The 26,044-nt window shown below is 33.7% G+C and overlaps 3 protein-coding genes across 26 annotated transcripts; all 3 read left to right on the top strand.

Annotated features, from left to right (window-relative positions):
* The first annotated feature begins 1,639 nt into the window (after window positions 1-1,639).
* Window positions 1,640-6,903, top strand: LOC133688679 (probable E3 ubiquitin-protein ligase BAH1-like). Its single transcript, XM_062108254.1, has 6 exons — window positions 1,640-2,055; window positions 3,006-3,250; window positions 3,355-3,603; window positions 3,699-3,836; window positions 6,251-6,309; window positions 6,376-6,903. The coding sequence occupies exons 1-6, from the start codon at window positions 1,833-1,835 to the stop codon at window positions 6,479-6,481; spliced, it is 1,020 nt and encodes a 339-aa protein (XP_061964238.1). The 5' UTR covers window positions 1,640-1,832; the 3' UTR covers window positions 6,482-6,903.
* Window positions 6,904-9,549: 2,646 nt separating this feature from the next.
* LOC133688046 (D-lactate dehydrogenase [cytochrome], mitochondrial-like) lies at window positions 9,550-16,723 on the top strand. Of its 24 annotated transcripts, none has more exons than XR_009841099.1 (12): window positions 9,550-10,005; window positions 10,609-10,673; window positions 11,715-11,758; window positions 11,832-11,893; window positions 12,345-12,411; window positions 12,510-12,627; window positions 12,841-12,915; window positions 13,549-13,710; window positions 14,353-14,414; window positions 14,941-15,019; window positions 15,152-15,267; window positions 16,144-16,723. XR_009841099.1 is itself a non-coding variant. In XM_062107429.1 (9 exons), exons 1-6 carry the CDS (start codon window positions 9,955-9,957, stop codon window positions 14,354-14,356), a joined length of 294 nt encoding a protein of 97 aa, XP_061963413.1. In that variant the 5' UTR covers window positions 9,550-9,954; the 3' UTR covers window positions 14,357-14,414; window positions 14,941-15,019; window positions 15,152-15,267; window positions 16,144-16,723. The 24 variants fall into 24 exon arrangements, 1 of the variants encoding a protein (XP_061963413.1); XR_009841097.1 differs by having other exon boundaries at window positions 13,545-13,710; XR_009841092.1 differs by having other exon boundaries at window positions 12,983-13,710.
* Window positions 16,724-20,211: 3,488 nt separating this feature from the next.
* On the top strand, window positions 20,212-24,055 carry LOC133688663 (carboxylesterase 15-like). Its single transcript, XM_062108233.1, has 2 exons — window positions 20,212-21,055; window positions 23,555-24,055. Exons 1-2 carry the CDS (start codon window positions 20,385-20,387, stop codon window positions 23,859-23,861), a joined length of 978 nt encoding a protein of 325 aa, XP_061964217.1. The 5' UTR covers window positions 20,212-20,384; the 3' UTR covers window positions 23,862-24,055.
* The last annotated feature ends 1,989 nt before the right edge of the window (window positions 24,056-26,044 follow it).

Here is a 26,044-nt window from a genome sequence, read left to right as displayed (position 1 = left end):
TTTTTTAATATTTTATTAATTCTGAATCATCATTTAATAATTTTTTTCATTTTCTTGTAAGGTTATCTCGATTTTATGTTCTTGGATCGTGAATTTAATTAATTAATTTGATTTGACATGTTTTTTTTAATATTTTCCTATAATTTTGACAATCATCTATTTTTTCAATTTGTTTATGGTTTGTTGTTTTTTTATTTATTTGTTTAATTATATGCAATCAATCTAATGATCTAAATCTCAATTTATTTTAACTTTTATAAATTAATTAATTTTTTTTAATACTCGAGTCTCAAATTTTTAAAACTTTTTAGAAATAATTACTTCACCTGGGATTTTTTTTGCGATCAGAGAAATCTCAACAGCCTATGACGTAACGCAATGTTATTAGATTAGAGAGGGTCCAGCCCAATAATAACACTAATCAATGCAATCTGAAAGATAAGGATGCTATTACTAGTCCAGGCAGCGTAATGCAGTGTTATTCCATGTTAAAGCTTTATCATCAAAATACGAGTTATTATAAACATTAATATATAAGTATATAACCCATCGATTAACATGAACCATCCATGTTAACAACCCAATCTTGTGTGACTAGCCACATCTATAAAATATTATTCATTGTAATTGTATTTTGTGTTTTTTTTTTAATTATTTTTCTCAATTTAACTCTTTAATAATTTATTTTTTATATATAATTTCATCATTTAACATTATATTATTTTAAAAATAATACTTTATAATTTTTATTATTTATCGAGTTATATATTAGTATTATTGATTTTGTTTTTTTTTTCTTGATTTTAAGTTTAACATTAGATATGTTAGAAATAGTGCTTTATAATTATTTTTTATTTATTTATTTCGATCACATTATAAGTTTAATAAGTTAACCTGAGCTGACTCAAGTTGTTTTATCTTATTATTTTTTTTAATTTGTTATTTTTTTTAATTTCATTATTCAACGTTAAGTTATTTGAAATTTAAACTTTGTAATTTTTTTAATTTGTTTTTTATGTAATTATTTTAATTTCATAACTCAAGTTATGAATTTAGTAGATTAATCCAGATTAACCCTGTTTATTTTTTAATTGAATATTTTTTTAATTGAACTTTATAATTTTTCTTAATTTATTTTTTATTGGATTATCTTGTTTCACGAGTTAACTAAAGTTATTTCAGTTCAATTTTATTTTTATTTTTTAATTAAATATATATTTTTTAATTTCAATGCAATCCTTAAACAAATACCATTCAATGATTTTTTTTGAATGAAATAGCGTTCAGTGATTTAAAAGAATCTCTGTAACATTGATTTCGAAATATCGAATGATATCATGGATTAATGTAAATAAATTCAAATGGATGAAATAAAATAATAAAAGATTGAATTTCATGTATCAGAGTAGGGAAAATATGGGAGAAGGATGCGCTAAAAGCCTTTCTCTAAAAAGGGATCATCACTACTACGGTGGAGAAGAAGACCCAGTTTCAGCAGTAGGGTGGGATGGGGTGTGTGATGGATCACAGCATTTCATAAATAAATGCACTTGGTGTTTGACTTTGCTAGTCAGCATTTCATAAATAAATGCACCTGGTGTTTGACTTTGGTAGTCTTGGTCAAACCTTAACTCCTGAAAAACTGTGCGACGTGTCATCGATCTAGCCGGCAAACTCTTCAAAACCATCGGATTACACGCCACGCCACAGGGGTCTTTCTTGTACAAAGATGGAAGGAAGGAAAGAAGGGATTTCTTTCTACCTTTCAATAAGGTCAAAGCACCACAGAGAGAAAAGGAATCCCTTTCCAAATTCCAAAAAACTCTTTAGAAATGAAGTTTGGAGACACGTTCATGCAGTATTTGCAAGGAGATCAAACAGGGAATTTGGTTAAATGTGCTCATGTTGAGTACAGAAGACTCAAAAAAGTCTTAAAAAATTGCAGAAGCCAAGGTTCCGCATCCGCTTCTTGCAAAAACGAGCAGCAAAAGGACGAAGGAAATAATGAATTGAGTTCCGGGTTGTCTCAATTCTGCCATTGTGAATCTTGCCCTTGTAAGTTTTGTTTTCTCCTCTAATGTTTTTGTTAGAAAGCTGTAAACTTGATATGGGATTTCTGTCCAATTTGAAAACTTTTGGATGGCAGTTGTCGGCTGATTATTTTTTTTCTGCTCAGCTTTGGTGCACCGAGATTAAGGCTGATTATGGTTCTCGTAAATATTAGATTAGCTGAGGTAGTGGGTGATTGTTAGTTGCCTAGTTTTGTTTGTAAAGTTATTTGATTTTGTCCCAGAAGTGAAGAGTTGGACTGAAATATTCTTGCTCATTTTGAGGATAGGAGTTATGAGAAGGGTAGGTGAAAAAGAAATTATGGCAATGAAATGAACTGTGACAATGGTCGGGAAGTAATTAATTGTTTATAAATTGATTTTGCGTTTCTAAGATGGATGTAATAATGTTTTGAATTGGTTTTGTGGTAGTTCAAAGTGTCAGCTGCGGTAGTTGACTGAAAGTAGTTGGAGTATTTTCAAGAGATTTCATATGCGTTTTTATCCTGTTTTGAACAGTTGTTGTATTTTCAAAATTGCTATAACAACTTATGACAGACACTTCCTTTTTGCTAAACTCTCAAAAGTTTACTGATTTTTTTTTTCTTTGATTTCGTCACCATTACTGATTCAAGAACCTGAATGTATCTAACATACAAAGGAGGATAAAAATGTAGTTTGATTGCCTTCTCCGGAAAACGTAGTTTGATTTGACGTGCTTTTGGTTAGCTATTCATGTCTTATGATTTATGATAAATGTAATGATCCATATTGGCTTCTGGCAAGTTTTTGTATATAAAATATTTTAGTTTGAATATTTGTGACAATTCACAATATAGGTTATTAAATCAACTTACTTTTACAGCCTCAATTTAGAACAGAATAATTTTGAGGGCTGAATGTTTGTAATGGGGTTTATATCTTTGTTATAATTAAATATCTTTTTTAATTTTGTAGTGTGCGATCAAATTTTCTTTTCAGAATTGATGAGGGAAGCTTCACATATAGCTGGATGCTTTAGTTCTAGAGTTAGACATCTCCTCCATCTTCATGTTGCCAGGGGAATACAAAGATACAAACTGCGTCTACGTCAATGTTTCAAAAATGATCAGCAGACCATGGCTGAAGAAGGGCGTATGCTGATTGAATATGTTACCATGAATGCAATTGCTATTCGTAAAATTCTAAAGAAATACGATAAAGTCTGCACCAATTTAATCCATTTTTATCTTTTGATCTTTTTATTAGGTTTATGTTATCTTACATCAAAGACAAAACTCAGAGATTTTCTGAACTTCAATTTTAGGTGCATTGCTCTGTTAATGGGAACAATTTCAAATCCAAGATGCAGGCTGAACATATAGAGCTTTTGCAATCGCCTTGGCTGATAGAGTTGGGAGCCTTTTATTTGAATTTTGATGGAATAGATGGAGGAGAGTTTAGTGAGTTTTGCAGTCAGTTTTCCTGTGATCTCAATGGTACAGAACCTGTTATGACACTGACACTTCCAAACTCTACGAAATTAGAATACAGTCTGACATGTGCCATTTGCTTGGTAAGACATTATTTCTGGTACATTCCAAAGGAACAAAAAAAAGAAGAAGATTAACATTTTTTTTTGTTGGTCATATCATCATCATCATCTCTCAGGAGACGGTTTTTAATCCGTATGCTTTGAGTTGTGGTCATCTTTTCTGCAAGTTGTGTGCTTGCTCAGCTGCTTTTGTGCTGATGTTTGAAGGCCTTAAAACTGCAAGTTCAAATGCAAAGTGCCCCATCTGTAGAGAGGTTTGTATGTCTTTAAAGCAATTTGAGGTTTATAATTTTCTGCACTAGACCACCTTATGTGTATCTGTTGTATAATTGCTTGTGTGCGTACTTGCACATGTGTCAATGCATATTATATGTTTGAATTAGAAAGTGATTTGCATGAGTATATATGTGCTCCTAGAGAAATGAATTTCATTTGCTCAGGAAAGGAAATACCATCCAATACTCTGCCTGACTTGCACAGGATTTATGTCAACTAGTTGTCTCGATGGTTAATATGGCATTCAACCTGTTCTGGATCAATTATTTATCCACACGAATTCCAAAAGTTTAACTGGTAGTAAACAATTGATGAGTTTAGGAGAGGAAGGGAGGAGGAAAAAAAATATAAATGTTTAAATCCGCTACAAAGGAAAGGAGACTACAAATGGACACAAGGGAGCCAATCTCAACCTAAAGACCATTAAAAAGAATTTATTCAAAATATAACATGACATGATATGACATCCACACCACAAGACTCCTAACATAGCCTTGTATAGTTTCCTGGTAATCAAAGACTTCTATTTCCTGGACCTCTTGAAACCAATAATTTCATATACTTTTACCTTTCTTAAGATCCTAGCTTCAAAGCTCTGACTCATTTATTCCCAAAACATAAATAGCTGAATTAATTCTGGTTTTGAAAGACACTACCTTATCCACTACATCAGCAATGTGAGCAATTCAGAATACATGTCTGGTCCGACATGCCTAGAGGAAATGAGCATCTATCTAAATGGAAAATGAAAACCATGTGTTTTGCATTTAGTATGTGTTTGGCTTTCTCGTTGACTTTGCAAAATGTAGATCATGAGTCATAAAGCTGGTTTCTGACCTTTTCAAAACCTAATTTTGAAACCTCAATACACTTAAACACATTAGTATGGCTTAAGCAACTCATTGTTGCTTTCTCAATCCCGCCAGAGTCTTAGAAAGAGTCATTCCTTTTCTCATCTTTGAGTCCAAAACAATGTATTTTTTTGCTTTAAATGGAAAATTGCAATGCTGTTAGTTGAAGAGTTTTAAAAATACTTTCCTCATCATATGATCTTCTTGACATCTGATGTTTTGCATGATTGTCTCTCCTATTGGAATATGAAAAGATGTATTGTTTGTTATTGAATTTGTACCCTTCTGAGATGTGCTGTTGCTCAAGGCTGTGTTGGGTTCTGGCTTGGCAGTAATGTCACCGCCAGTTCCCTCCTTTGACCACTTACCAATACCATTTAATTTTGTTCTTTTTTTTTTATTTCACCCAAGGATTAGATGATTGAGAGAAATGACTCCGTATTTATCTTTTAATCAGTCTTATGGTGTATCTTATTCCTGTTGTTGTTCTTATACTGATCGGATATAAATACTCTTATGCCATCCCCTCACTGAGCTGCCTTTATGTGCATAACCTCTTATAATGTCTCAAGCATCAGGATGCATGATTTCAGATAATCATGCCATACTACTATCAATTGATGTTCATCCTTCCCCCACTGATACATAGTCTCAGGATTTGAACACTGTATAAAAGAACTAGTCTAGCATACTCTTTGCTGCTAAAACAATTTATGTGCAAAACTAGGTATATGATGATGAAATCATTACAAATTTATTATCCTCTGTCATTAGAAATACTGTGTTTTGATCTTGGTGGGCAAAAATGATGATATTTTGACACTTTAGGAGATGGTGTAGTAGTGGTACTCCCTCCTTATAATCCCTGATGGTTGCAGATAAATCATTATTTGGATAAAAGGATTTCTGCTCCATGCATATTGATGCCCTGATGTATAAGATTGTTCCTAGGCATGTACTAAGCGGGAGCTTGTGGTGGATAGTTACTTTGAAGGGGTTTGTGGTATATCCCCTGGGACAAGGGATATTACCGGAGATACCTTTTGCTCTTCAAGGGCCTCTTTTGTTTCAGTGGAAGAAATGAGCGAGTCATACACCATGCATGATTGGTTTCATTGGTTGGGTGCAATGGATATGATATTTTGATGGTGTGTACAAAGAAAAAAGGTTTTAATAAGTTCAAATCTCTTGGGATCTTCAGTGTTGCTAGTTGTCTTTCTTGTTTGCCATGAGAGGTTTGCAGGTGGTGAGTTTTCAATGGTAACGTGGACTATTCTAGCCAGTGCAATAACGGAAGGCCTTACCTTTCAGGGAGCTGTTTGAGTCTGACAAAATATCTTTCTTTTCTAACATTTATGTTTCTGTTTCATGAGATTTAACTAATCAACTTGAAGAGATCTGGTATTTTAATTTATTGAAGTGAACACTGCTTAACAAAGGTAGCATGCCTGTGCTGTCTACGTTGTTTGAAGGATATATTTCTAAAGAAATGGATATTCTGGCATTTAATTGATCTCAAGTCTGTTCACTATCATGTGCAGGCCGGGGTATACACTAATGCAGTGCACATGTTGGAACTTGATCTGCTACTGAAAAGAAGGTGAAGAAATTGAAATTCTGTTCTCTTGTTTAAAATTGACAATTTCTGATTATTGAAATCTTTTAGGTGCAATGAGTACTGGAAGGAGAGGATGGCTGCTGAACATGCTGAGGACGTAAAACAAACCAGGGAGTATTGGGATTCACGGACCAAATATGCCATTGGGTACTGATTGGATCATAATATTTTCAAAGACAATGCTTGAATGGAGGGAGAATTTTGAAGCAGACTTCAAGTGGTTTCAACTTATAGCTCGCATTGTTGAGCCCAGAGTTGCTTGAGATGAAAATCATAATTGTAGCATTACCGAGTGCAAGCTGTGGATTTCTTGGTGGTTTCGAGTTCGATCAATTCAAGATCATTATTACCTCTGTGCAGTTCCAGATTACAAAGCCCTTTTCTTCCCTGTTTGGTTGTTCTTGAAGAAAGGAAGGAAAATCGGCAAAAGAATCCAGTAGTTTTTGGTAGAAGAGGGTTTTGGTCAGCACCAAGTAATATCTATGTATTACTTTGATTTATTTATGAATCTTGATGTACCACTCCTCAACTCGTTCCATGTTTCAGTTCGAACAACTTCTCGTTTCGTCGTTTAAATGTTTTTCCATTCCTTTTCTTGATTACACTTCTATTCTGAGTTGAATAGATTGCAAATTCACAGCCACCGCTCAACGCAACGGGCAAAACTGGGCTAAAATCACTCTCCTTTTCCCCTGATAAAAGACCTTCTATTTGTGCATTCTTCTATTCACATGCTTCAAAACAACCTAGTTCAGCAGCATCTTGCAGTACTTGTCATACGTGCGCAAAGCCTAGTTCAGATTCAAGCCGTTAACCTTTGGAGTTCGGACAGGTGATGTGAAAGAAATCTGCTCGTGGCAGATACGTGATTGCATGAAGATAAAAAAGAGTCCGAAGTTTCAACGAGTTGCATAGACAAAAGATGCCGCCTCCTTCCATGTGACTACTGTGTTTTAAATGAAAACGTCTCTCCTTCCATGTGACTACTGTGTCTACAACTATAAGCTTAGATAGTGGAGTCTGACGGGCACCATTGCACAAATTTTCCATCTTTCTGTTTTTGGTTTCCTAAACGTAGGCTTAGAGAACTCTCTCGCCGCCGGTAAAGTTGAGTAAGGAAATAATTGTTTTTTAAAATATTTTTAATTTAAAAATATATCAAAAAAATATTTATTTATTTTTTTAAAATTATTTTTGATATCAGAAAAATAATTTTAAACAAAAAACAATCAAAATTTATTGGATTTTGATATTAACTAAATTGTATTATAAATAATAATAATAATCTTTTTTAATGCTTGTTTTATTAGATAAGTCACTTTAACCTTACACATTAAAAAAAAATAACGCCTTAACATTTGAATTCAAAAGCTAAAGGAAAAAATTATTAATCACCAAATCAACCTCTTAAGATTATAAAATTACAAATGAATGTTATTTTGCTTTAATGAGGTTTTCTAGCTACATAATTATAATTATAAAAAGGCATTTGACATTTTAATGGTATTACTTGAAAACAAATAAACAAAAATCTCTATGATGAATTAAAAGAAAAGTTAAAAAAGAGGCAATTTACTGTGCACACTGACCATTTAACTTATTTCTAGGAGCAAAATTACTATTTTAGCCTCTACAATTAAAATCATACAACTTAGTTCCAGGAGTAAAATTATTTTTTTCATTTTTCATTATTAGATTGAATGAGGGAGAACAATTTTTTAACCTTCACAATATAATGTTTAAATTTGCTTAATTGTTTGGACATGAGCATTTTCGGTTTTCTATCTTAATGTAATTACCATGGTACTTTAAGAGAGAAAAAATCTATAGCTTATGTCAAGAAGCTTTATGGTGTGAATTTATTTTTTATTAATATTATGTAGGGCAGAAATATTTAGATTTTTAATAAATAAATAAAAAGGTTAATCCACACGCCAATGTATGGGAAGCCCATGCGGTGCTTCCTAGTCGTTAAAAAAGGCAATCGCCATCTTGGTCGATAATGCATGTGTAGGCACATCCAAAAAGGTGGCGTGTGTAGGCACATCCAAAAAGGTGGCGTGTATAAGGCGTCAAGCTGATCAGGTGGTAGTTGAATTCTAACGTGCAAACCCAATCAAAATTAAAAGTGTCATTCATTTTCCTTTTATTTTAATTGTAGCTCTTATTTTTTTTATTGTTTTTTATTTATTTTGAATTTGTTTTGAATTTTTTTTTAATTTTATCTCTTGATATTTTATTTTATTTGGTTTTTATACTAAATTTGATCCTTGTTCTTTTGATTGTTATTTTTTTTTAAAAAAATTATTTTTCAATTTCATTCTTTATCATTTGATTTTTATGTCACATTTTACCCTTATTCTTTTAATTGTTTTTTTTTCATTGGTTTTTTTTAAATTAGTTCTTTTTTTTTTCAATTTTATCCTTCAATATTTGATTTGTTTAGAATTAAGTTTCGTTAATTTTTTAGGTGGAGTGATCCTGGTCTTATGATCTAGATCACATGTATGAAAATTTAACCTGGATGGATATCGACATTTTCTTATGTCTTTTCTTTTCATATATTTTATTTTTCAATCTTATAATTCAACAATAAGTTTATTGAAGATTAAATATTTTTATTTTTTTTATTTTGTTTTCCATGATGATAATCCGATCTCGCAATTCTGGTCACACATTTATCTAGATAACTTGGATTGACTCGGGGCTTTTGCATTATTTTTTTATATTAATTTTATTTTTCATTCTTTTAATTATTTTTTTAATCTTTTTTTAAAATTAATTTTATTTTTTGACCTTCATCTTTTTAGTATTGAATTATTGAGGATTGGACTTCGTTACTTTTTTCAATGAGATCATCTCTGTTTCATGGCTTAGATCATATAGATGTTAGTTTGAGTTGACATCGATATTAATTTTTAATTTTTTTATATCTATTTTGTTTTTTTATTTCAGTATTTGATTTTGAATTTATTAAATATAAAGTTTTATTTATTTATACTTTTTATAAAAATATCTCGAATTTATTTTTCAGATTACGAGGTTATCATAGATGAAATGAATAGAGACTTTTTTTTTTCAATTTCTTTTCGTCTTTGTCCTTTGGTATTACGTTCTATAACTCGAGTAATATAATTTTTATTTATTTTAAAACACGTTGTAAACTCTTTTAATATTATTTTTTATAAACAATCTCATTTTCATTTTGTTTTCCTACACCAGTTCATTTGCGTTGGTTTTCGTTTGCTTTTATCAGGCTACAGCACTCCTCCTATCTGGTTCTGTCTTACATGATGCAACTCCTCTGTATCCAGTGTGCTCTCTTTCTTCTCACTGGAACCAAATGGCAGGCCTTCACTTTACTGGCTTTGTAGCCTACGCTCCTCCTCCTCTTCCTCCTCCTGTTCAAATACCATAACCAATCTCCGCACCTCACTCTTCCACCATCTCCCAACTCAATCAATCACCTCTCTATTTTTTTTTAAAAAAACCCGTTCCGTTTTTCCTGCTCCAACTCTCCACTTCCGATCTCTCTCCTTCAATCCCCGCCTTCTCTCCATTCTCCTCCGTCAGTTTATTCCTTTTTATATTTTAAGAGTAATTGTGTTATTCTAGAGGAGTAGTGGAATGGGCGGAAAAAGGAGGCACTGCGTTTGTTTTAGAAATGCAATGTTGGAGGTGTAGTTACATTCTTTATTCTTTTTGGAGTTTTTTAATTAAAAGCTTGTTCATGATGTTTTGTAAGGATAACATATCTAAAGGGTAAACTAATTTTGTTTCTCTTACTGAAAATCTTATTCAAAGTGATTTTTGCACCTTATTTTAGCTACAAGTCTTTGAGCGATTTTCCTAGATAACCCATGTTTTGAAGCCAATTGCTAGTTATCAACACTTGGAATTTGTTCTATTTCATGTTTATAACTGCTTGTTCCATTTTTAGAATGTGAAAGCATTGCACATTGACCACATGGATGTGGTTGTTGAGCCTGGAATTGGTTGGATGGAGCCTAATAGATTCTTAGAGCCTCATGGTCTATTCTCTCCTCTTGATCCAGGGAAATTCAGGGAACATGTTCCTGGGATGCCCTTCTTTCTGGTTCCTTTATGTGTCAAGTGTGAAGTCCAATTATAGTGTGTTTTAAGATGATGCTACTTCAACTGCATTTATAATTGTCTTGCATAATGGGTGAATTTGGCCACTACTTGTGTTGCAATTTTGGCAACTGTTTTTTGGGTCAATTTAGCAGTTGAGATTAGCATCTTCTTTGAATGTGTTGACAGGCAGGACCTGGTGCAACAATAGGGGGAATGTGTGCTTCTCGTTGCTCTGGTTCTATAGCTGTGAGGTATTTGCACTGCTTTATCAGCTGTCTTTATTTCATTTTGATGGTTATAGTACTCATGAAATTAGCTGCTCAGAAGTCAAAACGAGTAGTTAGACTCAAGTTTTGATTGAACTGTGTTGGCTACTATCAAGATAAAGGTTGATTTTCTCCCATTCTTCTACACCCTTTTCTCCCTCCATATTTCATCAGTTTTATTAACCCATTTTCTTTTGATTGTGACCAAATGATTATAGTTTTTTTTTCTCAGCAATTCTATTGCATACATGATTATAGAGTGATGTAGGCACCCAGTTGCACCTGTCACTGGGATTGCTCATAACCACCACAAACACCCCAATACAAACGTGTGCAGATCCAGCTTTTTTGACAAGTGATCTTCTGCAGTATAATGATAAGGTTTAACCTTGCAATACTTTCAGTGGAAGTGTTAAAACATCTGTAGCCACTTGGAGCCATCAAAAGCTTTAACATTACTTTGCATTGGGTTAGAATAGTCTAGGATTTCTGTTTATTCATGATATGTATTACTCCATTTAGGGTTGACTATCGAGAGAATGCACCTTTTTGATTTGCCTTATTTAATATCAATCATGCTAACCTGTCAACAAAATGCTCCAATTATTTCTCCTACTACCATGATTTATAACTTGAGCTGCGCTTTTCCCTATGTTAGTGCTCATGTTTGAATTCTAAATGTGTATGCTTTGGCAACAAGACATTCTTAATGCTTAAAAGTTAGAATGACTTGCACCACCATTCTTTGATGCCTGACACATGAAAATGGCACCACCTGAGCTCATTTGCTACAGTGGGTAATCCATATGGTATTGCAATAGACAATTTTTCTTGACTCCCAAATGATTAGACTAGAATTCGCAAAAGTTTACCTATATTAAATTGAATCTATATTGTTTGCTTTGAATTTTGAAGCTTTTGTCTTTTGTACTTATTTTCCTAAATTTTTTTATCCTCAAAAAATTAGAAACCTGTTCAAGAATCAATAGTCTTATTTCTTACATGATTTAATGATTTGGTTTTTAGCATGCAGGTATGGAACCATGCGAGATGATGTCATTAGTCTCAAGGTTTGCTCCCTGACCTCCTGATCTACAAGTTCATTTTTGTGACAATCTAGTTCTTATACTATTTATGCTCCAGGTGGTTCTTCCCAATGGAGATGTGGTCAAGACAGCTTCTCGTGCTCGAAAGAGTGCTGCAGGGTGTGTTATCTTGTCCTTTTCTATATTAAGTCGTGGTTTCTTATTTCTCTGTTGCTCTGTTTTTTTTCCTTTTCTTTTTCCTTGGACGGGGGAGAGGGGAGGGGATATATAATTAATTGCAATATGGCCATCACCTGAAAAGGTAAACCTTTGGGATTATGATCCTAATCAAATTAAGGAGAGTGTTGTGGCAAATCACAGGCCAGATAATTGTTGGTGGAGCCAGCCTTCAAATTTTGTTTGTTAAATCATGCTTTGCTATTCCGGACTCATGTTTCTCCAGCTTTCAAGATGGTTGGCCATCATGCATGCATGGAGGGTGCCCTCCATTATCCTTATTTCAATTGCTTTAGAGGGTTTCTTATTTTATTGCATATTCAGAGAAGTCAACTCTTAACCTTATTGGATTTATTGCTTTATAATATGATTTGACTCGACTGGTGATTGGAAGTGAAGGGATCCTTGGTGTAACAACAGAGGTCACCCTATGGCCTCAGAAAATTCCACTGCATTCAGGGGTACCTTCATCCTTTCTTTGTTTGGAAGAACCCCCCCTCTTTTTTTAATTTTTTTTCCCTTTCCTTTCCTTTTTTTCATTTGTTTGTTTGTTTTTTAGAGATGGACAATTGTATATCAAGAACACAAACATAGAATTATGATGGCAGCGGACAAGTGAGAGTGAAAGTTCTGGCAGTTCTTGTTATTTCTGGTTGCTTGAAGTTTGTCATGCTGAAGTAATTATCACACTCTTATGTAAAAACATTAATCAGAAATATATGAGAAGTTTTGTTCATTGAGCATCATAATCTTACTTTAAACCACCTTTTAAAGTTGCGGTTATTTTCTTCTTGGAAATTGATAAACTCTTGTTCTCTGTATCAATTCTCCACTACATATGTTTATTACAGATATAGATGCATTTGTTAATTGATTTCATAACATTTCAGGTTACAATGTACAATTTCCTTAAAATTAAGGATGCAGCTGACGTTGCTATTGACACTATGCTGTCTGGTATACAGGTAGAACTTGATGCAAATTATGTCCATGCATTCAATGCTTTATGGATTATCCATTCTTTATAATCAGGTGTCAAGAGTGGAGCTATTGGATGAGGTCCAAGTGAGGGCTGTCAATATTGCTAATGAGAAGAATTTAACTGAACTCCCAACTTTGATTTTTGAATTCATATGCACTGGCAAGTATGTCTTTTCATGTGACTTGCTTATGTTTATTCTTGGATAAAATCCAGTATGTTAATGGAAGGGATTTAACCATTGAACCCATTCTCTGGAATATGGTAATTACTAATAGTTATTTGAAATTTCCTTGGTATCCTTAGGAATTATGCATATCAGATATGTGAATGATTCAGTTCTGCTAGGAATGCAAAAATGAACTCTATGTTACTTGATCCATTTTGAGTTTAATACTGCTTTCTCTTTCAATTTCAATGGATCAATGGTGTTCCTCTAGAAAACTACAAACACACAACAGACAGCTGCTGATAGATTGAGATTTGACTGGATAAAACACAGTTAGCGAAGGATTATCTATTACAATCAATTGTTTGTGCAGTTCTGTTTCTTTTTTATCTGATGGATTATGGCTTATATTTCAACAACCATTGTCTAACTAATGACTGGCATAGGCAGCATCATGATATCATGAGGTCATGATTTACAAAGCTAAAACTGAAGTAAAAAAAAACCGAACAGGCAGAAAATATCGATTCCAACATGGTTCATCTATCTGTTGCTGTCTGGTGAATTTAAACTTCTGGCCACGTTTGGTGTTTGAGCTTCAAATATTTGGCAGTACGTTTTACTCCTGATCTTTTATGAACTATGATTCTGCATCTTCTGAGCTGCTTTCATTACTCTGTGGCACGGTTAATTGTTGATTGTAATCACTTAAAAGCAATATTGATTTTTAATGTGTATTTCCACACTTCTCGTCAGCAAATGCAATTTTCATTTTTCTGGGGACTTCAAAATCAACAAGGTTAGATGGTTGTTTGGATATTTATCTAAATGATTGCATCACTTTTTTCAGTCAAAAAGATTCCTTAAGCCTTATCTTCTTACTTTACTCATCGCCACTCCACTCATCTCCTGCTTATTGTTGAGGCATATGCAAGTGAACAAACATGAATTGTTCAGAAGATCGTTTCTGAGCACATGGGTTCATATTTTGTTTTTGCAGAACACCCTAAAGCTAAAAAAGAAAGTTAGAGGGTAGAGTCACTTGGACTTGTTGTGTTCCTGTTGTTTCCCATACTATTTGTGGGTAGTTCTTGGATTCATTTTGTTTTGCATGTTTTGCAGCTTTTTCCTTTAAAAGGGCTGCTATCCCCTTGATTCCTCATGCTAGCAAGAAAAAATATTTTGTTTTGAAACCATTTATTTCATCAAATGATTCCCTCATGCATAGTAATTTAAGTTCTTGGTGTGCTGCAGATAGGGAAGGAGGCTCTATGGGTTTGCTTAGCAATGAAACCCAATAAGAGGCAATGATTTCGGTGAGTCACTTCAACAAATTTATTTTTATACCTAAATTTCATGCATCTTCTGTTTTAGCTTATGTGTACTTGATTATTTCATCAAAAACATATACAGGCGATTATGTTACTGATTAATTGAGATAATGATATGGTTTATTTCACTTATTGTATGACATTTTTAATCTTTGTTAAGTTAGCCGGTACATAGTTTGCTGTCATTTTTTGCGCTGATGCACTTGCGTTGTTTTATCTGATGTCCACATCATTCAATCCCAAGTCCCGTCCCAATCCTTGTTTCCTGCTTTCAGCTAGACTTTTTAAGAGTAATCCCAGCCCATGTTGAACGAAGAAATCCTTTTAGTTTCCAGAAAGAATGAAAGAAAGGATAATCAAATGAAAATTGAGGAATGAAGGGAATATCTTCTTTTCAACAGATACATTATTATATGAATGACTTTTATCTTTCCTTTTTATATTTTTGTTTACTCAGAGAAATATGGAAGGCTTTTCTTATTATGTCACCTTCTCCACTCATTGCATGCAGGACGTATGAGTTCTCTATCACAGCTTGCTGAATTGATCTCAAGGTCCAGGCAAGAGGTGGATGTGTCGCCATTGGTTTGGTATGTATTTCTGAAGGACAGCTTTTAGTGACAGTATGCAAGAGGCATGTTACCTTTTCTGTTTTTCTACATGGGCGATCAATTGAATTAACCTAGTGATGGAAATTTCTTTCTTGTGGTCCCAAATAACAGCATTGTTGAAGGTAGCTTTCACAATATGATTCTTTTTGACCTGAACCAAGAAGATCAGCGGCATGAGGCAGAAAGATTGAACCATTTTATGATCCATACTGCTTTGTCAATGGAAGGTATATAAGCTCTTTTCCAGTGTCTGTTATTTCTGTTTTGTGTTGGAAAAGGAATACTTGAATTCTTCAGATGCTTTTTAGTTGCTTATGCTTCACAAAGTCAATTTTTACTTCCTATATGTTTATCTACTTTTATCTGTGTGTGAGACGCAGACTTTAAGGATAAAACTCCCACTGTCTAGATCTTTGACCACTTGGACACACTAAAAAAATGCTAAAAATTTCTGGTGCTAAAATATTGCTCTGTTGCTCTCCAAGCAGGAACATGTACCAGAGAACATGGAGGGGAAAATTTCTAACCATGCCCTTGTGCTGCAGTTTTCTTGTTTTTTATTTGTTTGGTGAAGCTTGCCCTTGTTTGCTTTGTTAAAACGTTCTGCTTCTAGATGCAAACATCGCCAAAGGCAGAGCTTTTTTAGTGTCAAATCCATCACATAAAACATCACAGTTTGGTTCACAAAATATATGATCAGATAGACTCATAGACATGGTCATCGCAGAAATGAATCGGGACTAGTACAAAATCACTAGGAAGCATCTCATGTGCACGCATTATCTGACATCACCCACAGTTTCAAATATCGTACGCTAAGATATGGATTCGAAGATGAATGATTGTGGAAAATGATGCAAGTGAAGATAAGGACATTGAGGCTTGTGCTAAAGGATAAAATGAAAGTCGCCTCCCAGCACTTCAAAGTTCCAATTGATTGATAAATCTCCATAGAATATGGAGACATGGCAACAATGGCCGTAAAAGGACAATATAAGAGTAGGACAAACAACAACTCAATATTCGAATGTAAAGCTTCATAAAGTTCTTTGTATTTCCCTCGTCAAGATAAGATATTCAAGATTGTTTGTGATGATCCACAGATGATTCCTGGATTTGGATCCTTCCTCTTCTCACCACCATTTGGCAGCAATTGAGTTGAGATAGGATTATAACCTACGGCTACTCAAACCCTATCCGTAATTTGCTCTGTTCTGCATGATTTATGCATAAAGAGGCTGAAATCAACACTGCACACTGGTCCAAAATATCCCTCGTTTTCTGGTCAGCTTCTTCAACCAGTAGCCTAATACACCGTCCAAGCCAAGGGGCACGCGCAGTCAAAGTCCATCCATAATATACAGTTAGGAGGTATGCTTCAGAACTGAAACTCACATGGCGGCGGACCCCAAGGATTCCTGACTAACATTCTTTTATAGTTCTCCTGGGAGTATACCTATAGTACTCTACTCAAAATCGGTAGATTCGGGAACCGTTTGTCTGCTAATTAGAAGTATTCTCATGCACTTGGAGACCATTAATTTGGTGAAGAATTGTTTCTTGCTTTAACAAATATGTAAATGTAATTGTCATTTTGGGAAAAGAAACATGGCAATAGCAAGGACGACATACACTTGTCCATTACAAATTTGGGGAAGCAGGCATTGGCAGAGGTTGTTTTTATTCGTTGTCTTGTTTATCTACTGTTCTATGATTCTGTCGGGTGTCTGATTCCAATATTCATAGATTTCTTTTATATATATATACACACAAACACACACAAGAACGTCCTATAATCAAGTAAGAAATTCAAGTCACCAGCTAGCACCATCCCAGCACAGGTTGTGTGGTTTAAAAAATAGCCAGCAATGATTTAAATTTAATTGCTCTTTTTTAAACCACGGGATCCAAAAGAGGAATTCTCGGATTATAAGGTGGGAAAAGGTAGAACGACTAGTCAGCAGATCCAGTGTTTTGGCTTGAATAAACAATAATCCACTAATAAAAAAAAAAGTGAGTGCAAGCAGGGAAAGGGTAGGGAGAGAGAGCAAGCAATGCTAGCAAGATGGAAGTTAAGTGGCAAGAAACCAGGTGAGTTTTAGGAGCTGTAGGGCATTTGAGCTCATTTTCCAACCCTGTAAAGAAACCATGTATCACAGGGCATTTGAGCTCATTTTCCAACCCTGTAAAGAAACCATGTATCACAGGGCATTTGAGCTCATTTTCCAACCCTGTAAACAATCACAGCCAGCCTCATCGTGTTCCTTTGTTCCGAAACAACAAGATAATGATCCGCCGGGGAAAACAGTGAAAAACGGGCCTCTAGAAGAAGTCAAATCCTGTCCATAACATAAAATCAGACGGCGTGTTTTATATTTGAAACTCTCATGGCCGCCGCCGACCCAACAATTCCTAGTGGACACTTGCCCTCTCTTTAAAACACGCGACTCCAGTTTACTTGGAAAAGAGTAACCTCAACGCCCAAACGTCTGCATGACTGCATGGATATCCCTCAAAAGAAAAGATTAATTTGCTTGTACAAGGATCGACTTCTTCTTCCACTGGGAGACTGTAAGTCTAATGAAGAAATGCTTATTGCCTTGACAAACATTTATACGTAAATGAAAACATTTTGGGACAAGAAACATGGCATGGACAGATTATGGATTTGGGAAAGAGGCAAAAGAGCTGTCTTTGACGCCATGCGTTTTGGTTTTATTCGTTATCTTAATTAATTAGTTCTTCTTACTATATTCTTAACGTATTATTGTGATCTGCTGTCTGTTCTATCTTCTCAACGGTTAGCTCCACCATAGATTTCAGGGGAAATTAAATATAAAAAAAAACAAAGAATGGAAGAAAAATAGAAGGGAAAAGGTGCATGGTAACGAAATAAGTCCATGATTAACATGCTACTATCGAAATCTTAAATTCCGTCACTGATTTTTTTTCTTTTTTTTTTCTGGCATTTAATTTCCTCCTAGATTTTTAGATAAGAAACTTAATTAACTTACTAGATAGGAATGGAGATACAGGGGTTTTAGGCACAGTATATAACCTCTATCCCCATCTCATATTCATCCATTTAAGTATACGATGGAAGAAAAACTCAATTTTTTTCTTCCCTGTAAGGTTCGGGGCGAGTTTGACGATTCCCATAATTAATATATATACACATATTCTTCTATTATATAAAATATAAATGTAAAATAAATAGTTAGCCTATTCGAATATTGATTTTAATCGCAATTTCTATATATATATGATACATGATGAAACACAAGTAATCACAAAATAAATTAGTAATTAATAACATTTTAAAATTATTTATGCTGAAATGTAAAAAAGATTGAAGGAAATTTTTTATTATATATATGATGCGTTATAAATGTGTGTATAAAGGTAAGTTTTGGGGGAGTAATGCTGAAGTATTTTTTAGAGAAAAAATATTTTTTTTAGTCATTATTATTATTTATTTAGTTTAAGAAAATAATTGTTATGGTGCTCTTTTCTTAGTTTATTTATGGCTTTTATTGTCTTTTGGTTTATTTTCATGTTTTCTAGTTTGTTAGGTTAGTTTTTTAGTTTATTTACGAAGGATGTGGCTCCAATGTGATTTTTGATAAAACCATATTATGAAGGATGCGTCTTAATGTATTTGAGAAGAAATTTGAAATTGATGGGTCAAAGTTGATTTTATTGTACTTTATATAAAAATTATGAAGGAGATTTTCAAATCTCTTCTGCATGCTAAGAGTGGTTTTGTTGTTGTTGATAAATATAATATTTCTAATTGAAATGCTATGTATGTAAAAGGTTAAAAACTCTTGATTGGATATTTATAAAATTAAGATAAGAATAATTTAAATTTGATGATGAGTTCTCTTCAATTCGGGAAGATTGATGCAGGAGAATTTTTTTTAAAAAAATTATTTTTCTTAGTTATTATTATTTTCTATTTAGTTTAGGAAAATATTTTTCTTTGTGGTGTTTTTTTATTTAGTTTAGGAAATCAAATATTAAGATTGATAATTTATTTTTTCCTAGTTTGTTTAGAATTTTTATTACTTTTTGTTTATTTTCAGGCTTCTTAGTTTGTTTAGGTTAGTTTTTAGTTTTATTTAAAGAATTGTAAACCTATTAGTGATGTAAATTATTTTAAAATAAATATTTAGTAATAAAATTATGATTTGAGATCTTTGTACAATCCATTTTTCAAAAACTTTTGTGTTTTTATATTTGTTATCTTTCTTGTGTTGCTTCCATCCATAGTTTTTAAACCCGGCCCGGTCCAAGGGCCGAGTTCCGGATTTTGACGGGGTCATTAGGTCGGCGGGTCATTTCATAATTTAAAAAAAATTTAAAATGACGTCATTTTAGGAGAAAAAAAACAAAACAAAAGTCAACGGGTTGCAACTGAGTTTTTGACCGGGTTTTGCCGGGTCAACTGGGTCACCGGGTCAACCCACCGGGTCGGCCGGGTCACATCGGATCATAAATTTTTCTATTTTTTCATAAACCTGGCCTGATTTCAGCCATGGGTTAGCCGGGTCCCAAGCCAGGCCGGGTTTCAAAACTATGCTTCCATCTATATTAAATCTATATTAAGAAGCTTCATCAAAATAAGGAATGCTATCATTAGGTATTTTAAAATTCTTTAAAAAATCAAAGACAATAATTTTTTAAATATAATTTATTGGATATTCTCATAAATGTTGGCTAAGAAGAAAATTATCCTTTATATTTAAACTTCATATAAATCTTTTGCAGTAATACAAACCTCAATTTTATTTTATTTTTTAAATTTCAAATCTTAACTATTAGGCATTGTTTGTGTGGCTCAATCATGTTTTTCAATTTATTTTTGTTTAAATTAATTGTTTTGATATTATTTTAATGTGTTGATATCAACAATAAATTTTAAAAAATATAAAATATTTTATTTTAATATATTTTTAAATAAATAAATATTTTAAAAAATATTATTTGCCATATTATCAAACATTACCTTATCAGAAGAAGCATGTTCCCTTCCTCCTCCTCCTCTATGGTTCATATTAAAAAAGGAAAAAAGATAAAAGATAAACCAATGGCTAGGAATGCATATGCAATCATCCACCACCTTCCATGATATCCCTCCTAAATGACACAATCACCCTTCAAATTAAAAAAAAGATAAAAAGAAAAAAAAACCATCCCTGCCTTCTCCGCTCCAATTCACACACCCTTCCTCCTGCCTTTTCCCCTTCCTTTTGCCTATATATACCTCCCATATTTAGCCATTACCTCCATTGCCAACCATCATCTCCCTATAGAGAAAGAAAACCAAATACTTGTAGCAAAAATGGGTTCTCTCCCTCATGTAGTAGAAGATTGCGGTGGTGTTGTCCAACTCTTTAGTGACGGAACCATTTATAGGTCCAAAGATATAGGGTTCCCCATGCCAATCATCAACGACGAGTCCGTCCTCTTCAAAGACTGCCTCTATGACAAAACGTACAACCTCCACCTCCGTCTCTACAAACCCACTTCAATATCACTATCATCCCCTACAAAGAAGCTTTCCATCATACTTTACCTTCATGGAGGTGGATTTTGTGTTGGCACGCGTGAGTGGCCTAACTGTCACAACTGCTGCCTTAAACTAGCTTCTGGGCTCAATGCACTCGTTGTCGCCCCTGACTATCGTTTGGCCCCTGAACATAGGCTACCGGCGGCCATGGAGGATGGACTTAGTGCCTTGCAGTGGCTACAAGCTCAGGTTTTGAGCGACAAAGGTGATGCATGGGTCAATGGTGGTAAAGTTGACTATGACCAGGTTTTTGTTTTGGGCGACTCATCTGGTGGCAATATTGCACACCACATAGCGGTTCAGATCGGTGTCGGTTCGACCAGGTTGGCTCCGGTTCGGGTAAGAGGGTATATCCTACTAGCACCATTTTTTGGTGGGGTTGCTAGGACAAAGTCAGAGGAAGGGCCCAGTGAACAGTTGTTGAACTTGGAAATACTGGACCGGTACGTTAACACACTCTAATCAATCTCTCTATCTGTCACAAATGATAATTTTTACATAGATTTTGATACATGTAGACCAGACCAATAAAACTATTTGAATCCGGTCAAACTATATATTATATAATCTAATGCAAACACAATCTCTTGGGCAGTCCTCCATTAGATCATATTCAGCACTAACCTACATACGATGAATCTGTTTGATTTATGGTTATATGCATATATCAGCCAAAGTCATTTCATTATGAATTTGCTTTCAAAAGATGCTGTGCCTTTCAATTCAGTCTGTACATGAAAACAACTCTCTGAGAACCAATGGACACACAAATACCTATCTTTTGGGAAGTGCCTCATTTAGTGGGGATGTTTTGTATTTTTCTCTACTTAGGGCTCCATCTTGAATATCACTCCATAAAAGTGATTGAACGAAACTGGTCAACCTTAATGTGGTATCTAATTGATCGGAAAAGAGAAAGTAGGAAAGAAAGAAAGAAGACAGCTATGGAATCAAATTTGTGGAAAGTAGTGTGATATCAAGGGTCAGAGTCAAAAGATACGGCTTTTTCATTGATCTCCACAAATGACAACCTTGTTTTTGCCTGTCTACTTGTGATATACAGACATAATATCGCTAATTACTTAGACTGCAAGAGTGGTGGATTCTATTAGTAGTGTTGTTCTTTTGAGAGCTTGAAATGATCAAATATCATTCACCCCTTTTATATCCTGCTAATGACTTGGACCACGCCATCATTTTCACCAAGGATTTTGATTGATGGTGCCTGTGTTTGCCCCTTCGTTGATCCGTACAAATGGAGGTGGTGTGCCAATTGATGCTTGGACGTATCTGTCTTGAAAGCAAAAAATGTAAATCACACTCACACCCCCACCACCTCACAGGCTTCGTGCCTGATTGCTCCACATGTCACATTGAGTTATAGAAAAGAGTTGGTGGTGCTAACTATTGTGATCCATTTTTTTTCTTTTTTGGTCTCACTTCCTGTGGTTTTAGTTTCCTCAAATTTATCCTCGATTCCCCTGAACCTTCTACAGAATACTTTGTCCACTTGAGAATTCCATGCAATAAATATTAATGTAAGATACAAATGGGATAAAAACTTAAACAGTTAATAATATCAGCTCGGAAACAAGAAGGAATTTGCAGCACAGTTGCACTGACATGGTGAATATATACTATTCACTACTTGATTGATTTCCTTTCCTGTTTGTTAGTTGCCTTGAATATAAGGACAAGATCTTCCTGATTGTTTGGTGATAGTTCCTATACAAGATTCAGCAAGGAGTAACCATGCTATATCTGATCCAAAAACTAGGATAATCTAAAGTATTCCATGCAGCAAAAACCAAAAGCTAAGATCAAACGACAAGTTTGGCATGCTTTCTGGATGAGAAACACTAATATATTTAGTACCCACCTCATGTTAAACAGATAGCAGATAGTGGTGTTCAATTCACGTTTGGGACATGTGTGCCCTAGTCCATCAATAAATTATTATAGCTGGCTTGAAAGGGACAACAACACGTCTAGCCTAGATGAATATTGGTGGTCAGAGAGATGCTGATTTCTACGTGGGATAGTGGTGGCTGGTATAAGACACACATACAGTACAAGGGAGCCTTTAGGGACAGCTTTATGAAAAAATTCCTCGATCGAAAAAGTTCATGATAGAGCCTTGTCTCTGCTTCGCTGTTATTTGCGTGGAGTCATGGTCATTTCTCTTCTTTTACGTATTTGAATTGGCCAGCAAGAATTTATTAAGTTGTCATGTTCGCAAAGTTCCAATCTTTTTACAGATTAAAATAAACGTGATCAAAGCCACAATTATTGTTTTTTTTTTTTAAAAAAAGAAGAAAAACAGTAGAGCTCATGAGATGAGAGGTCAAGCTCAGAGAATTGAATACAACAATTTGGCTTAGATGCTTCTTAATTAGTGGATTCTTGTATTCATATGCCATGGTGCCAAAAAGTCTCCACAGCCTCTAATATCAAATTCCACCAACTGATCATGTTTCACTTAAATCATGGCCCCATTAATTAGTTCAGTGTCCTGATATATACAGTTCTCCCATTTATGATCAAATTGAATGTTGTGGTAAGTCTCACCTGGTTTTTTTTTGTTTTTATTTTTTATTTTTTATGTAATTGATGGTTTTTGAAGAGGTGTGCATATCTAAAATTTACATGTATTTATGTCAGCAGAGCTGCCTTTCCAGTGGGGTTCTTTCACATCACATGCTAGCAATGAGATGGTATGATAGTGCCTAAACCAATAACAACATAAATGCCTCCAAATATACCAGATAGTGCCTCCCCCAATATCATCCCATCTCCTTATCCTGAAAAAAAAAGTTGTGCACTATACTTGAAGTTCCCAGCTAACATGCAGCCTGAATGTCTTAGAATTATTAATGAATCCATATGACTACCTTATTCTTTCTTTTTGTTTTTTTGACTGATTAATCCAAGTTAAATCACAGTTTTTGGAGGCTATCCATGCCTGCTGGGGCAAGTAGAGACCACCCATTGGCGAACCCCTTCGGACCAGGTAGCTTGAATCTTGAGGTGGTGGCTCTTGATCCCATCATGGTGATCGTAGGTGGCTGTGAACTGTTGAGAGATAGAGGTGAGGATTATGCAAGGAGGTTGAAGGAGATGGGAAAGAAAATTGAGTATGTTGAATTTGAGGGAAAGCAGCACGGTTTCTTCACCAATGATCCTTACTCAGAAGCTTCAGAAGAAGTTATTCAAGTCATGAAAAAGTTTGTGATTGAAAACTCTAGTTAAATATTAAGCAGCATCTGTCAAGTCCTCATCTACTCATTACTGGCTACCAGCTACTGGTTACTTTTTTTTTTTTGTTTTAGTATAAGGAAATCAATTACATATAATTTCTGGCGTCCTTACTTTTTCGAGTCCTTAGTTATGTATTAAATTCTATATAATAAGTGGGTTTGTAAATATTATTTTTCTTTTGTTTTTGTTGCTGTGATTTTCGCAAAAAAGAGAATGTGGACTTGCACAGTTTAATAGAGGTTGATGATTCTAATCTTGTAGAAATGCATCATGGGTGCGCTTTTATGACCAAAACATTTGATAGCTATATGCATTTCGTTTGATAGTGAAATAACTACGAGCAAAGTTATTAGACCTAGTTGGCTTTTTAAAGAAAAAATTAGCCACAGCTCGATCGGATCCTGGATTTTATAACTATAATATTTACAAGGTAATAAATGCTTTAGTATTATTTTTGGAACTTGTTTAAATTCTCATTATCACCGTTATGATGTTGATCATAATATCATATTATAAAAAAAAACACAACCATAATAATGCATAATATCAAAGAAATACTCCGGTAGCATTTAAATATTTATTCTGTCAGAAAAAATATATTGATAGAATCATGGATGGTAACTAGTCATCGAAAAACATAACATCAGTAATTTTTATTATGTTGGTCATTTCGTCAATGATATAATTACCGATGAATTTACAGATAGAAAAAATACGCCAAATAAAAAAATTTATCGGCATCATTCCGTCGATAATTTCATAGTGGATTATGACATATTATATAACGACAAAATGAACAATTGATAATCCCATCGGTGATTGAATGCATATTAGCAATAGAGTTAAACAGTTGGAGATTTCCATGTTGAATGCAAAACAAACGGAATGGATCTACCGGTGTGCCTGATAATTGAACCATGAATCTCCTTATTCCAGTTCTTTGCACCAACTGCAACCGTCGCAAGAAACGATCATTCATCATGTGCTGGATATAAATGTCCAAGATAGTCTCCAACAAATGCAAAGGTCAGAAATCCCTCCACTTGACCACGTCTTCCTAGTCTGGAAGACCTCTTTCTTTTACATATTTCTTTTATTTTTTTTGTGTCTTATATAAAAAATCACGCAATCTATATGGCATAAATAAATTGTCGGTTAAGATAGTGAAAAAAATGAACATTTAAAAAGAAGTATAACATTTTGAATTTAATCTTATCTAATGGTGTTATGATTCTCCCACATCTTCCTAGCAACAATGTTGTCAAACTTGTCCTATTAATTTTTTTCCTTGCAAGTAAATTTTATAAAATAATTAGTTCATTAAAACTAAAAATTAACAAAAAAAAATATAGTTTAAAAACTAACAATTTAGTCCCATGTCGGAATTAATTTCTTTGGATATGGGCATGAGTGTTTTTTCATGAACTCTTTCTGTAAAAAATGCATCATAACAACATCTGGATCAATAAAATTTTTATTCTTACACTTTTTACAAGAACATTTAATATCACCTCCACTAATATTTTTCGGATTAGATAGTGTGTAATTAATAAGGCCCTCAACTCCATTACAATAATTCATCATATGCAACTATTTAGATGAAACTCCAAGAATGATCATCCATTACTTACATGAATCCTGTATAGAATAATATTGATGACAACATGTATTAATTAGTAATGTAAACTAAACAAATGATAGGTACCCAACTAATTAGCAATCATTGGTTTAAATCAAATTTATTCAATCTATTTTAATAGTATCCTTAAATCACTATCAATTTCTTCAAAAATTTAAATTCCTCCAAATTTAGTAAAATTTTCAACTTAACAATAAAACTGATTAAATGTGAAATATACCCATTAAATAAGTCATTATTAATTTCATTATAAAAGACTTAAATTATAAAATCAAGCTCAATTTCATCAAATGACAATTTTTTTTTTCAAAATCTCAAACAAACACTAACATATATAAATCATACATTCATACAACAAATTTCTATAAGAAAAGGCTATAAAACAAGCAAATACACAACTAAATATACTATATAAAAATGTCAAAAAATAACATTTTAAAAATGGATTACAACAAAAAAAAAGGTAGTTTTGCTTATTTGATGTGACAAATCTTAAAAAATAAATTAAAGTAGAACATAAATATTGACATACTGA

The sequence above is a fragment of the Populus nigra genome, chromosome 3 (genome assembly GCF_951802175.1).
Source record: "Populus nigra chromosome 3, ddPopNigr1.1, whole genome shotgun sequence".
Lineage (NCBI taxonomy): Eukaryota > Viridiplantae > Streptophyta > Magnoliopsida > Malpighiales > Salicaceae > Populus > Populus nigra.
Note: the sequence above shows the minus strand (reverse complement) of the source record. Positions and strands in the feature narration are given on the sequence as shown.